Raw genomic sequence first — 13,142 nt, 5'->3', positions numbered from 1 at the left:
TTAAGAAACCTGAGGTAAGCATCCTTCCAAGTAAAATGACATGGCTGTAGCAAGCCACTGCTCCCCAGGCAGAACAAGGTTTTTGTTTTGGTTCTTTGAGCTCTCAGATAAGATCAGCACCTTGTATTCAGCTTCCACAGCCATTCACTGATTGTCTGTCGCAGGAGGTATTTGTCCTCCCTGTTTTACAGATGAGGAAGGTGAGGCAGAGGAAAGGTAAAGGACTTACCTACATTTTGCACTACTGGTGTGGCTGGGCTAGGTCGGGGTTCTCTAGTGATATGGTCTATCCGAGGGCTACATGGGGAATCGGATTCATAATTTGCTCTGTCTCTAGCCCCAAGTCGTTTTAACCTGCACATAGGAGAAAGCACTTCCCAAGGGCCATAGGAAAAGAGGCTTTTGAAAAATAACTCTCTGTGTCCAGTATTATTCTGCTTAGGGTCACTTTCCAAGCATCCCGTATGTGTAGCCCAACTTTGTACCCCTTTTCCTGATGCTTATAAGCAGAGAAAACCCTTCAGGAGTTAACTGCGCCTTAATTTTTAAAAGGACATTTCTTTAAAGTTAAATTTAGACTAGCTGAGCTTTCCATTAAGTGGAAAAAAAAGTTGCTAGGCACCTGCTCAGAAGACATAGAAATGCCCTGGGGAGTTGGCTGAACTCGACCTTGGCCAGGCAAGTGAGCCCGGATTGGGGCAGCAGTTCTGCCAGCCACACCATCCTGGCTTTGGTTCCAGGAGGGCAAACCCTAGTGTGAGTGCATGTGCAGAACCCCCGCACCCCCCCCGCGGTGAGCGGGAACTCTTGCCAGGCAGTGCCCTACCTGGTGCGGGCCGGCCCTTCAGTGTCAGCTTGCAGCTGAGGTGGCGGGCATCCGGGGTGCACTTTTCTGGCCCCACCCCAACCCAGGATGGTCCCGGAGGTGCGTGTCAGGGTTGGCGCGGGCAGCCCCTATAACGCACGGTGCGCCTCGTTCGGCTGGCGGTGGTAGCGCCCCCTCTCACAGTCCCGCTCGCTCCCGCTTGGCTCCCTCGGAGTCAGTCTGTCGGTCGGGCCCGCCCTCTCCCGCGCTCCCTCCTCCTTGTGCTCCTCTGGGGGTGCCGGGCACAGCCTCGGATTCCGCCCTCCCGGTACGAGTCAGTTTCCCTCTCGGCGGCGGCGGGCAAGGCGGCAGACGCGTGGTGAGCATCTCGGCGGCCACCGCGCTTTTCCGGCTGGAGCGGGCGCCCAGCTTGGCTGCCCCTCGGCCCTTCCTGCCGCGTCTTGGGTGCCCCGCGCCCCCCGCCGCAGCTCGCTCCTCTCGGAAAGGGGCGGGGTCGCCTTGCAGCGTTCTGCAACCTTCCACCTGGACACCGGGACTGGCGCTCCCGCAAGCGAGGTGCTGTCGGTTCCTCCTGCCCCGCCGCCCCTCGCCGCCGGGGGGTGCCCCAGGGACGTAACACCGCGGAGAGGAGGAGGCAAAGGGGATCATGCGGCGCCTGACTCGCCGCCTGGCGCTGCCGATCTTCGGAGTGCTCTGGATCACAGTGCTGCTGTTCTTCTGGGTCACCAAGAGGAAGTTGGAGGTGCCGCTGGGACCTGAAGTGCAGACCCCCAAGGTACACGGCTTGGTTGAGCGCCGGGCGCACGGCAGTGGCTTGCGAGAGGGCGCGCAATCCGCGCGCCAGGTTTGCGGGCTCCTGGGAAGCCAGGGCGGGGGTCTGGGTGCTGTCAGCAGGTAACAGGCGCTGGCTGAGGCCACCGCGAGGTGTTTCTGGGCGTCTCCGGATCCGAGGTGTGTGTAAGTGGCAGTGGGCGTGGGTGGTGGGCACGCGCGCTCGCGGGCCGAGCGGGGCTCCTAACTTCAGTGGCGCGCGAGGGTCCCGCGGCGGAGGGGGCGCTGCGGACCAGGAGCCTACGGATTGGCGGTCAGCGGACGCCTCCAGAGGGTCGCTGGCGGTTGGGTGGGTGACACCACCAGCCAGCGCCGGCGCCCGCGAGAAGTCTGGTGGCCGGGCTGACCTCTTTCCCTCGGCTGCCAGGCCCGAGCTAGGGAAGCTGGAGGCCGGGGTGCGCCGCGCGCGTGAGCGTCGCGCGCGAGCGCAACGCAGCCTCCTGGAGACTGCCGCCCTGGCCCCTCCCGCCTATTGCCCCCAGCTCTATATCTGTTCCCAGCCCCTCAGCAGCTTTGGAAGTTGAATGTGCTCAGAACACCACTATGGAGCCTGCAAAAGCAGACGCCTGGATATTGGTGGCGATTTGGGGAAATGGGAATCCAAGTGGCTTTTCCAACTCCTGCCCAGTCGGTGCATCTGAGCGAGCGGAGCAGGAAGGTTACCGCTCAGACTCGCTTCAGATTCCAAGCCCTGGATCTGGTTCACAGACTTGGCCATGGGACACAAGAGGGAGAACGCTGGGGGATTTGCTGGCACTCAGGCAACGTTTATGAACTGGGTCCAGAGCAGTCCTCTAGGTACTGGGAAAAAGCCTTGGAGAAGCTTGTAGGGGGAGACTGAGAAACTGAGCATGTGGATGGGAGGGAGTCTCATTAGGAAGTACAATAGGAAGTTCCTGCTGTGTGCTGGGTACGCAGTGGGTGCGTTCCCAATCAGCACTTGTTGGGTGGTATTATCTTTAGTTTATAGATTGGGAAGCAGGTGAGAGTCTCGAAGTAGTCTTAGGTCACTCTCTGTTTGAACTCAAACCTTCACTCTCAGGATTTCCCACTATCTCGGGGGTCGGCTCTCATATTTCCCTTTTAAGTCGTTTCGGATTCTTGACAGTGCTCAGTTGATCTCAACAAGCATTTATTTAGCACCTGTGTGTGCCAGGGAGCGTGCTAGGTGATATGGGTGCAGAGATGCAGAACTTGCTCTCCAGTAATGGGAATTTGCTCATCGATGGACCGGGACATGCAGGGCAGAGGGGCAAGAGGCTTCATTGCACTGGGTGTTCTGAAGGAGGACAAGGCAGAGATGAGTTGAGAAGGATGGTCGGTTAGACAGTAGGCAGGAGGGCATCCCAGGTAGAGGTTCACTGCAGGTACATGGTATGTTGTGTGAATTTGGCATAATTCCAAAACAAAGAATGTGGAGGCCAGAGGGGTAAGACTGGGGAGAGGTATGTAAGGTTGGATCTGGGAAGGACCTTAGGGTGTTGGGGGGCGGGGAGGAGGATTGTTTAGCAGGTCAGATTGGTGACTTCAAACAGCCTGCTATAGAACTAGGTCCATTTTCTCACTGGCTCAGACCCTGCCCATGCATCTGTAGAATTTTTTTTCCTTTTCTCTAGGTGGTTCTGCTCCTTGTGATGCAGTTAATGATGCTTGCAGGGACACGAACTTTCTCAGTTTTGCATTGAACCTCATTATCTTAAGCTTACTTAGTCTTAGTTTACCTCAGGGATCTGGAACAAGAGATCTGTTTCCTTCTGTGTGCACTTTGTCCTTCCCCCTTTTCCCACCTCTTCTCATCCTGGCTGTGTCTAACACACATTTATTGAGGGCAGCTAAGGGCCCAGTTCTCTTCTACATTGGGGGCTGCTGTGATGGGGACTGGATGGGTCTCATAAGTTCCTGGCTGAGGCAGAATTATAAGCAAAAGTGTGGTCTCATATCAGGAGTCCATCATACAGCTATCCAGCCACAGAAGACCCCTACTCTGTCTTAACATCTTATCTCTCCTCGCATTTTGTATATCCTATAACCATGAATTCTATAGGCTTTTGAAATCTTGATATCTTTTATTACTAAGTGGCCTGTTTTCTTTGTTAGTGTTTTTCACCTGTGTGTGTGCCTACCTATATGTGTTGTATTTTGTGTCTAGTGTGTGAATGCCCTGTATCTTAGTGACTGTGTATCTGAGGAGAGGGGAATAGGGACACAGAGACCCCTTCTTAACACCAAAGCGGTTCTACTTCCCTTGACTAGTATGAACATGAACTTTGTTTGGCATGTCTGAAGGAGCAAAGTATTCCCCAAATGTGACTGCTTGTGGAATCATCTAGAGAGCTTGCTTAACGTACAGATTTTTGGGTTTATTGCAGAGATTATGATTTGGTGGGTTTGGAAGAAGGTTCTAGAACTAGTATTTTTGTAAGCGCTCCATGTGATTCTGAAGCACCTTGTTGATGGATGGCATTTGGAATCTAGGTGAAGAATGTCAAGACGGTTGATGTTTTGTAGTTTGGTTGACACCATGTAAACATGGCCAAATGATTTTCTTCTTCTTTTAAAAATCTTTTTATTAGCATGTATTAATTATACAAAGGGGTTTCATTGTGGCATTTCCATACATGCGTATAATGTTCTCTGATCATATTCACCTCCTCCATTACTCTTTCTTATTCCCCCTCCTTTTTTCTACAGTTTTTAATGAGTTTCATGATTGCTATTTTCATCCATATATATTATGGACTACAGTCATTCACCCCCATCACTCTCTCCTTTCATCCTCTCCCCTCCTGGTTGTCACCCTCAAACAGTACCCCATTTTACACTCATGAGAGAGAACATGTGATACTTATCTGAATCTGGCTTATTTCACTTAACATGTTGATCCATTCATATGTCTTGCCAATGACATACCTGAGTATGCTCGTGGACCTAATCTTGTATGAGCATTTGCACTGATGTTAAGTAACAATCATTAGCATTTATGTAGTGATTTACAAATTCACAGTCTCTATTTCACATATAGTAGGTCACTTAATCTTCACAACAACTACATAAGGGAGATAATATTTTTAAGCAGATGGGATTGAGTAATTAGACATTTGTACCAAGATAACAAGGCTCTTCAAGTGACAGTGTCAGGACAAGAATGAAATGAGAGTGGTCAGGTAACTGCCTGCCCCATAATGCTTCCATGCTGCTAACCTGATGGATGGTCTGAGAGTCTCCACTTGTGACCTATGCAGCAAGGTTGGAGATGTGTACAGCATGAGCTCCTCACACACTTTCAAGAGCATCCTCATGCTTGCTCTCAGCAACCACTAAGGGGGCCGGTGTAATTATGGAGGTGCTAAGGTAGGATCAGAAGGAAATATCATTCTGTCCTTGGAGGAGTTCATGGAGACCTCAGGAGGTTCCTCTGGCTGGTAGGAGTGCATCCTGTGGGGAGACCCTTCAGACTGGTGGTCCTACACAATGGTTGCAGCATCACTGGTCTAGGAATCATTTGCCAGTGCAGGGATGGGACATTTGTTGATCATTGGAAAAATCCGGGCTTTGAGTGAGTTCAGCACACTAGGTTTTTCTAGGATATGCCCATGCATAGTCATGGGGAAAGCTCTTGCTTAGATATGCTGAACCTTGGGGAAGTTTTCATCCTGATGAGATTTCTTCCTTGTGTAGGGTAGAGAAAAGGGGTGATCCCTTTCCCACCCATTATAAAGGGTCATGACGGACACCCATATAACAAAAGACAGATTAGCAGGAGAAAAGCAAAGCAAATTCATTTGATGGTAGTTTTGCATGACTTAGGAGCCTTTTGATTGAAGACCCAAAGACCCAGGGTGAACTATCTGTTTATGTGCTTAGATTTGATGGAGAATAGATGGCTGTTTAGAACTAGCACTGGACAAAAAAGATCTAATGCTGATAAGTGGAATGGGGAAACCAGAAAGGCCAGTTTAGGTTTTTATTTTTTTTTTTTGCCTCTATGCAATGGTATTTCCTGCTGGGTGCCTGGCAGGATCCTTTCTGGAATGAGGGTCACATGATCTACTATCAGACAAGGTATGTTAGAGAATTTCTTTACGGCTGGCTAGAAGACACAATGTTGGGGGAGGATGTGATTACAGTAATATTTTTAGGCTTAATGACTTGCTTTGGGGGAAAGGAGTTCTAGTTTCTGTGGCCCACCTTGGGGAAGAAAAATTCTAGTTTCTGTGTCTTCCTTTTGGTGGGGAGAATGAGGACCAGGAGACAGGAGGATATGAAAAGTTCATAGACTTTGCTTCTGAGCCTTCACTTTGGGATATTGTTTTTTGAGCCCCAACAAATATGCTGAGAGGGTCAACTTATTTTCCAAAGCAAGAACAGTAGGCTTCCTTCTCATAAAATCTGAAGAACTTGGGAATAGTTAGAGATGGGAGAAGCTCCTGGGTTGGGGACTGCCCAATTTACATTCTGTGGGATAAGCTACCTCTACAGGGGTCGGGTTCAGGTCTTGTGCTAGGATCTCAGGGCCTTATGCTACTTTCCTTACCATGCTAGGAAATGTCCTCATTCACCTGGTGATGGTGTCTCCATAATATGCCTAATACAACCTATGCCCTGTCTGTCACAATCCAAGTGATGTGAACAAGGCACGCTGCACTCCTAGTCTAAGAAAATTAATTGGATTTTTTTTCTTAGTTTCAAGAAGGGCTGGTTCTATTAATAGCTCAAGTAAAGATTTCTTTAAACTTGAGTTTTTAATGTTGATTCAATTTTAGTTTTGGTTCCTGGTCCCCAAATTATTCAGCAAAGTTCTAAGCTTCTAATTGAAAATCAGGTAACAAGTTTGATGTTTTAATTCCAACTGTATTTTAATGGTAAATATTATATCACTTAAAAGGACCTGGAAAATATTTTCCTTTCTTTTCTCCTGTCATTTGTTTGCCATTTGGAAAATTATACAATAACTGACAGAATTTTTTTTTTTTAAAGCAGCAGTTTTGTCTCTTATTTTCAAGAAACTAAATTTAGTCCATGGGCTTAGGGCTTAGTAAAAGCAAAAGAGTTTTAGGCCTAAGGGTAATTTTTGAGGGAGGTATTAGAAATATAAAGGCTTTGAATGAATTGCCTCGGGCCCATGTACATGTATTGGTTCTATAGCAAATGTTATTAGAAAATAGCTTGTCTTTCTGTAGCATTTGCATACTACCAAATGCCTTAAGTATATGATGCTGTTATTTTATTCCCCATTTAGTAGGCAATTTCTTCCATTAAAAAAAGTTATGAATTTTAGAGAGAGACCTTATTAATCTAGTGATGCTTCATGCAAGCCCATTGGACTCTGTCCAGGAGACATTGGCTCTGGCATCTTCAGAGCAGTCCATTATCAGATGCATGCTTGCATTTCATTTGCTGTTGTAGGTGTGAGTGCAGGGTGTTGTGCTGGTTACACAATACCTGGGGTTCAGATATTGCAGGGTATTACCTGGTGGCCCAGAACATTGTTTGTTTCTGCAGCACGCTGACAAATATGTAAGTAGCAGACTGGAATCTTAGGTATTTAGGGAATAGCATGTCTTTACTTTCTAGATAGCATTTTTATGTAAAGCCCCAAATGCTCATCCCATCAGGTTGATGAGAAATTCATCTTGCGTCATTTTTGGCCACCCTGGGTTAACCCAAGACCCAGGGGCTTGTAGTAAGTCGACTTTTCTGGTCTCTGTCCATGTTCAAGCTCATTTTCATGTTCCTTTCCCACTCTTTTTCCCAAGTCCAGGTCAGAGGCCTTGTCTCAGTGACTCAGGTTTCTCTGTTCTACGGAATCTCTTTGAGTCATTCTGGGATGCACCCACTCTCCTTAACTCTTGTTTGCTGACACAGCCTGGCATTGTTTGAAAACAAAAATTAGGAACCCCTGTCTCACACTTCCCTTCCCCAGAGGCACAGAATGATAGCTTCCCACTTCAGGAAAGTCAGAGGGGCAAAGCAGGAAGGAGGATAAGTTAATGTCCCCAACACCAGCCTCTCCAGTCTGTCCAAGGAGTACCCTTCTTTAGGGCTGCCTGTTTGTAGCACTTAAAAGTGCTAAGTTCCACTCACCAGAGGTCATTTATAAACTCAGCAGGGACAGAGTAAGGCTGTTGTCTGATGCTGGAAGCTTGGATTTGCATACTTCCTGGTTTTATACCATCTGATTGCTTCCTTTGCCACCCCCACCCCCACCCAAGGAATTTCCGAGAGTCCTATCTGTTACCAGCTCCTAGGAACCAGTTTTGAAGAAATGTCTTGCTTGTGCCTTTGTCTGATTTCTAATGTTTATAGTTTTGCCACTCTTCCAGAGTATCCCAAAGTCCCCAGTGTATTTTTGGAAAATAATATGAATTAGAAAATGGGGATGCATCCTGGGCTCTGCTCTTGGTGGGAGGAGTGTGAACCCTGTCATGGCTTTTGTACATCCCACCCTAGAGACCCAGAATGATGGCCTTGCCATCTGTTTGGGGAAATGAGTTCAGATGTGCACTGTGGCCTTTGCAGCTGGCTGCTGGCCCTTCCAGTAGCCTGAGTTATCTACTTCTCTCTAGCGCCAGGAGATAGGTAGACTCTGACACTCCCCCATCATGCCAGAATCAAATACGGTTTTGCCCTCTGGTTGTTCTTACGAATCTGGCAGCTCAGACTTCTCTTTCTGCTCTTGGCAGTGCCAGAGGTAACTCAGCCTCCTCTTCCTGGCTCAGTCTCCTTTGCTATGAAATGGGAGTAGCGAACTTAATATGGCTGGTCTCTCACTCTCCCACCTGCAGCCCAAGCCAGTTCAGGTTAGTGGTGAATAACTCTGAAAGAGACCTTATGGCTATAAATAATTATAACACAGATACTCTGTGTCTATTACTTAGCTTTTAATTATTTTACCAGAATTGCTAGATTAACCAAAAAGTAAATCAGTCTCTGAGTCCTCAGATGTTGAGCTGATTAAGAAAGAACCCCTTTGGGATACTGAAGAACACACACACACACACACACACACACACACACACACACACACACACACACCCTGGGGAGTTTTTGCAGAACCTCTTGAAATTTGCTGGCTCTAGTATTTTAGTCTTTCAGAATAAATGGCCTGATATGACCTTCCAGGGCAGTGGTTGCTGCCATCACAGAACATAATGAGCACCAGAAGCTACTGGGGGCAGAGAGGAAGAGATGGTGATGGTGTGAGAAAATGTTGGTTCTACCCCAGAGGTCTTCTCTCCTCCTGCTTCTCTGTCACGTCCCTGCTCACTTCTTCACATTCTTCCTCCTTCTCTCCCTCATGTCTCCTGCGAAACTAGTGGGAACAGAGAGCCCCAAGTGCAGGGTCAGCAGCCCCAGGAGAAGGTCTGGAGGGACAGTGGTGGCCTGGTCCTGTGCTCTACAGCAGCCCACTACTTCTCAGCAGGGCCAAGGACAGGGACAGCCTGCCTGTGTGATTCCTGGAGACACAGGACTGCTCTGGACACAAAGGCAGTTTTTGAAGGAGGGAAGTTGCTGCTTTGGCCACTCTGAGCCATTCAGCCTTGTATCAGCAGGAGCCCTTATCACTGGGAATAAGCCATCTGATCCTCAGCCTCCTGGACAATGCTGATTTCAGTACAAAGACTCTTCTGCATACCATTGCTGGAAGACAAGATTAGGGACTTAAAAATAATTAAATTTTCCTCATGTCACCTGTCTTCTTAACTGTAAGCACTACAGAGGTCTTTCAAGGAAACCTGGGGTAACAGAGTACATGCACATGTTCTTGCCATTGGTTTAGAATGCCCGGATGAAGAGAGCAGCTACCACAGCTGCCTTCTTCCTAACAACTCTGCTGTTCCCACTCATTTTGCATTTCATCCCAGGCTAAGAGAGAGAGCAGGAAACATCTATGGGACCGACCTCTCTTGACTAGCTGTCTCCAAAGAGGTTGGCTGGCCCTGTCTAATGGAGACTTGGACCTTAGGATTTTCTTCCTTGGTTGTCTGGATGAAGATTTATAGAGTTTCTCTTATTCCCCTGACCACACTCATGTGTTCTCTACCTCACCCCCCAAACCATAGAGAGACTGGTGCAATCAATATTTATGTGCCCATCACTTGCAGCTGCAACGCTCAGGCATAACAGATGCCAAATTCCTCGATGACCATTGAAAAATTAGCAGTGCCTGTATTTCAGGCCCATTGTTTTTCAGGATCTCAGGGAGATAGACCACGTGGTGTACAGATTAATTAAGCTACCCAGATAATTGACTATTAATAGATGGCCAATTGATGGCTGCCAGCTGGGTGCCAAATTGACTAATGTCCTTATGGTGGGCAGGTGGTCTTCATCAGCAGAGAAACTGGCTGAAAGACTTGAATAATTAAAGGGTGAGTCCGGAAAAATCAGATAAGAGGTAGTTTCTTTCCCTCCATCCTTCCTGTGATGTTTTTACAGTTTACAAAGCATTTACATCCACAGATGCCTCATTTGATCCTTACTGTACCCTGTGAGGTGACTGTTACTGTTTTTCTTGTCTTCTGTAGTGTGAGGAATCCGAGTTTGTAAGAGGGATGAGACTTTGGCAAGCTCACTTAGCCAGCATATAGGCTTGAGCTCATGTGTTTGACTGTAAAACGTGCTATTTCTATTATGGTCATGCCCAACTTCTGGTTAGATTCCTTTTCCCAGGAAAAATGAAATGTATACTTTATACATGTGTATGTTATTTTTATATTTCCATGTGGAAAAAAAAGATAGTGTTCTTGCTAAGAAATGATATCCTACCTTTGATGGAACACCAGCATTGCTTTTCTATCTGTAGAAGAAACTGAGGAAGGGATTAAGGGAAATGCAGAGCCTGTCTCTGGAGGGTCAGGAGGACTTTGGGTTTTCTTCCAGGACAGGCCACAACGTATGCTCTTGTGTCCTCTGGTGTGGGAATGTGCTACCTGCACGCCCCAATCCCATCGGCAGGTGCCGGGTCTGTCCTCATGCTGGAAGCCCATGCTCCCCAGCACCTCTCTCTCAGCCTGCAAGTTCTGACCACAGCAAGCGAGGCTCTGCTGCCATTCAGAAGGCTGCCTCAACTCAGAAGGACTGTGGAATTAAGAGTTTGATCCCTTTCAGGATGCATGCAATCCTTAAACAATCAGAAGCAATTCCCTGCTAAGGAAAATGTCATTTGAAAGAATCTAACACATCCTGTCTGAGATGCAAGGCAGGTGAAGGGGGAATGACTCCAGGGAATTGGCTTGGGAAGACACCCAGCATCCCCTTAGTTTCTGCCTTCTCAGCTACAGAGGGACCCTGCTTGTGTCTGTTTTGCTGGTTAGCTCAGAGGGCTGACTGGTTCTGCCTGGTAGCTGCACTGCTGGTTATACACTCACAGGTCTGGTTTGGAGGTTGGGTGTGTGTAATGCATATGCCTAAATCTGGGAAAGTATGAAGTCAGGTGGCTGCTAGTGCCTTCCCGGGTATTTTTTCTGCACTGGATAAGCTGTGGAAGGGTGCACGGTGGTAGTTTGTTTGTGGACCTAAATGACAACGGTGGTGCTGTCCTCCAAGATCTCGAGGTAATACATGACTTTTTCATTTCTTCTGAACTTGGCAACATTAAAGGATGCTGTATTTTTGTTTTTGTTTGTTTCCTTATTTTGTGTTTTTGGGACAGGGTCTCCAGGCTGGTCGGGAGTTCACTGTGTAAACTTAAATTTGTAAACCTAGCCTTAAATTTGTAATCCTCTTTCCTCAGTCTCCCAAGGGTTGGGATTATAGATGTAGGCCACCACTTCTGACTTTCTATATTTTTAAAAAGATTGTGGGTGAAGTAAGAGTGAACAGAAATGTGAACTGAGATAACCTGATACTTCTCTGTACTCAGAGGCCCAGATGGCTTTCTCATTGTTTACTCAATTCTGGATCAGATCAAGTCTGTAATTCTCCTGCTTTTTCTTCAAACTGAGATTATGATTTCTGCTGTGGGCTTTAGATTTCCTCTTAAATCTGAGCATAACCAGGTATTGGTGACTCAAGCCTATAATACCAGCTGCTTGGGAGGCAGAGATCAGGAGGATTTCGGTTTGAGGCTAGCCCAGGCAAATCATGAGACCCTATCTGAAAAATTCCCAACACAAAAAAGGGCTGGTGGAGTGGCTCAAGTGGTATAGTGCCAGCCTAGCAAGCATGAGGCGCTGAGTTCAAATCCCAGTATTGCCACACACACACACACACACACACACACACACCACCTCAAAACAAACAAATAAAAAATCCCTGAGCATGTATTTTGGAAAACGTGCAGTTTCTACTATAGCTGAACATGTGAACATGAATACCTATGACCCTGAAATTTTACTTCTGGACACAAACCCAGCAGAACTGCATATTATGTACTCATGGTACACAGGTACAAACTGCCATGTACTCAAATTGGAGTCAGCAAACTTTTTAATAAGTTTATATGGTTTCTAATATAAAACTGCAGTTGCTGTGTGAAACACAGTATGTCAGTGAGTGTGGCTGTGTTCCAGGAAATCTTTATGGACAATGAATTTGAAGTTCATATATATTTCTTTCATGTCTTGTGAGATATTCTTGTATTGGTATTATTTTCAAATATTTATAGGTGTGAAACCCATTTTTTGCAATGTGAGATGTACCACGCCAGGTGGCAGGCCACATTCAGCATGCATACTATGGAATTCCATTTGTTAAAGTACACCACCACCAGAATAATAATCTCTGGTGTTTCATGGTTGCCCTTAGTTGGGCTTAATGTCTGGAAGGGGCCAAGGATTGATTATACTTTGGGAGACATGAGGCAGTTCAGGTTCTTGATCAGGGTGGTGATTATACAGGTGTGTTTACCTTGTGAAAATTCACTGAATGCATATTCTTTTCTCTATGTATGTTGCATTTCTATAGAAACTTTAAAAAGAAAAATCTGAACCGGGAGTATGACTGGAGTGTGACTTGAGGTTTTAGGACCTCATTTAAGGACAGAGCCTAGCAGCAGTCCTAATTCTTTTTATAGCCCTTGGCTTCTGTTTCCTGGCTAGGAGAGTCTTTGGAGAAAGGTTTTGTTTGGCTTTGCAGTTCCCAATCCTGTTCCCTTTTGTAGACATGGAAACAGCTGGTGTGGTACTTCGAACCAAGGCTGTATTGGGTATTCACCCTTTTGTTGCTGGATCTGATGAAGATGGAGTTCCTAGGGGAGAGATGAAGTACTGTGGGAGGCTACTTGGGACACTGTGAACTGTGAGTAGGACTTTGGCTGGTATGGTTGCCCCATACTACAACTAGTGTGAAGTCTATCTCTTTATAGACATTATCTTTTTTTACCCATCTCTTTATAGGTAAAAGGCAGTGTGAGAGTGAGAATGACCAAAGGTAAAGGCTTACTTATAGAGTGTGCACAAACTACTGGCTTGTAGAAAACTGAATTCTCTCTCTCTCTTTTTTTTTTTTTTTGATGGTACTGGGGTTTGAACTCAGGTCTTTG

At 46.8% G+C, this 13,142-nt stretch overlaps 1 protein-coding gene across 6 annotated transcripts in view; it reads left to right on the top strand.

The window, feature by feature from the left end:
• Positions 1-762: 762 nt before the first annotated feature.
• Positions 763-13,142, top strand: part of Galnt14 (polypeptide N-acetylgalactosaminyltransferase 14) — a 210,108-nt gene continuing 197,728 nt past the window's right edge. For 2 of the 6 annotated variants that reach the window (XM_074049449.1, XM_074049443.1), the window contains exon 1: positions 766-1,601. In XM_074049449.1, the coding sequence (XP_073905550.1) occupies positions 1,473-1,601 (129 nt within the window). In that variant the 5' untranslated portion in view covers positions 766-1,472. Of the gene's footprint in view, positions 1,602-13,142 lie in introns of all 6 variants that reach the window. The other 4 variants (XM_074049445.1, XM_074049448.1, XM_074049447.1 and 1 more) reach the window with 4 other exon arrangements.

The sequence above is a fragment of the Castor canadensis genome, chromosome 12 (genome assembly GCF_047511655.1).
Source record: "Castor canadensis chromosome 12, mCasCan1.hap1v2, whole genome shotgun sequence".
Taxonomy (NCBI): Eukaryota; Metazoa; Chordata; class Mammalia; order Rodentia; family Castoridae; genus Castor; species Castor canadensis.
Note: the sequence above shows the minus strand (reverse complement) of the source record. Positions and strands in the feature narration are given on the sequence as shown.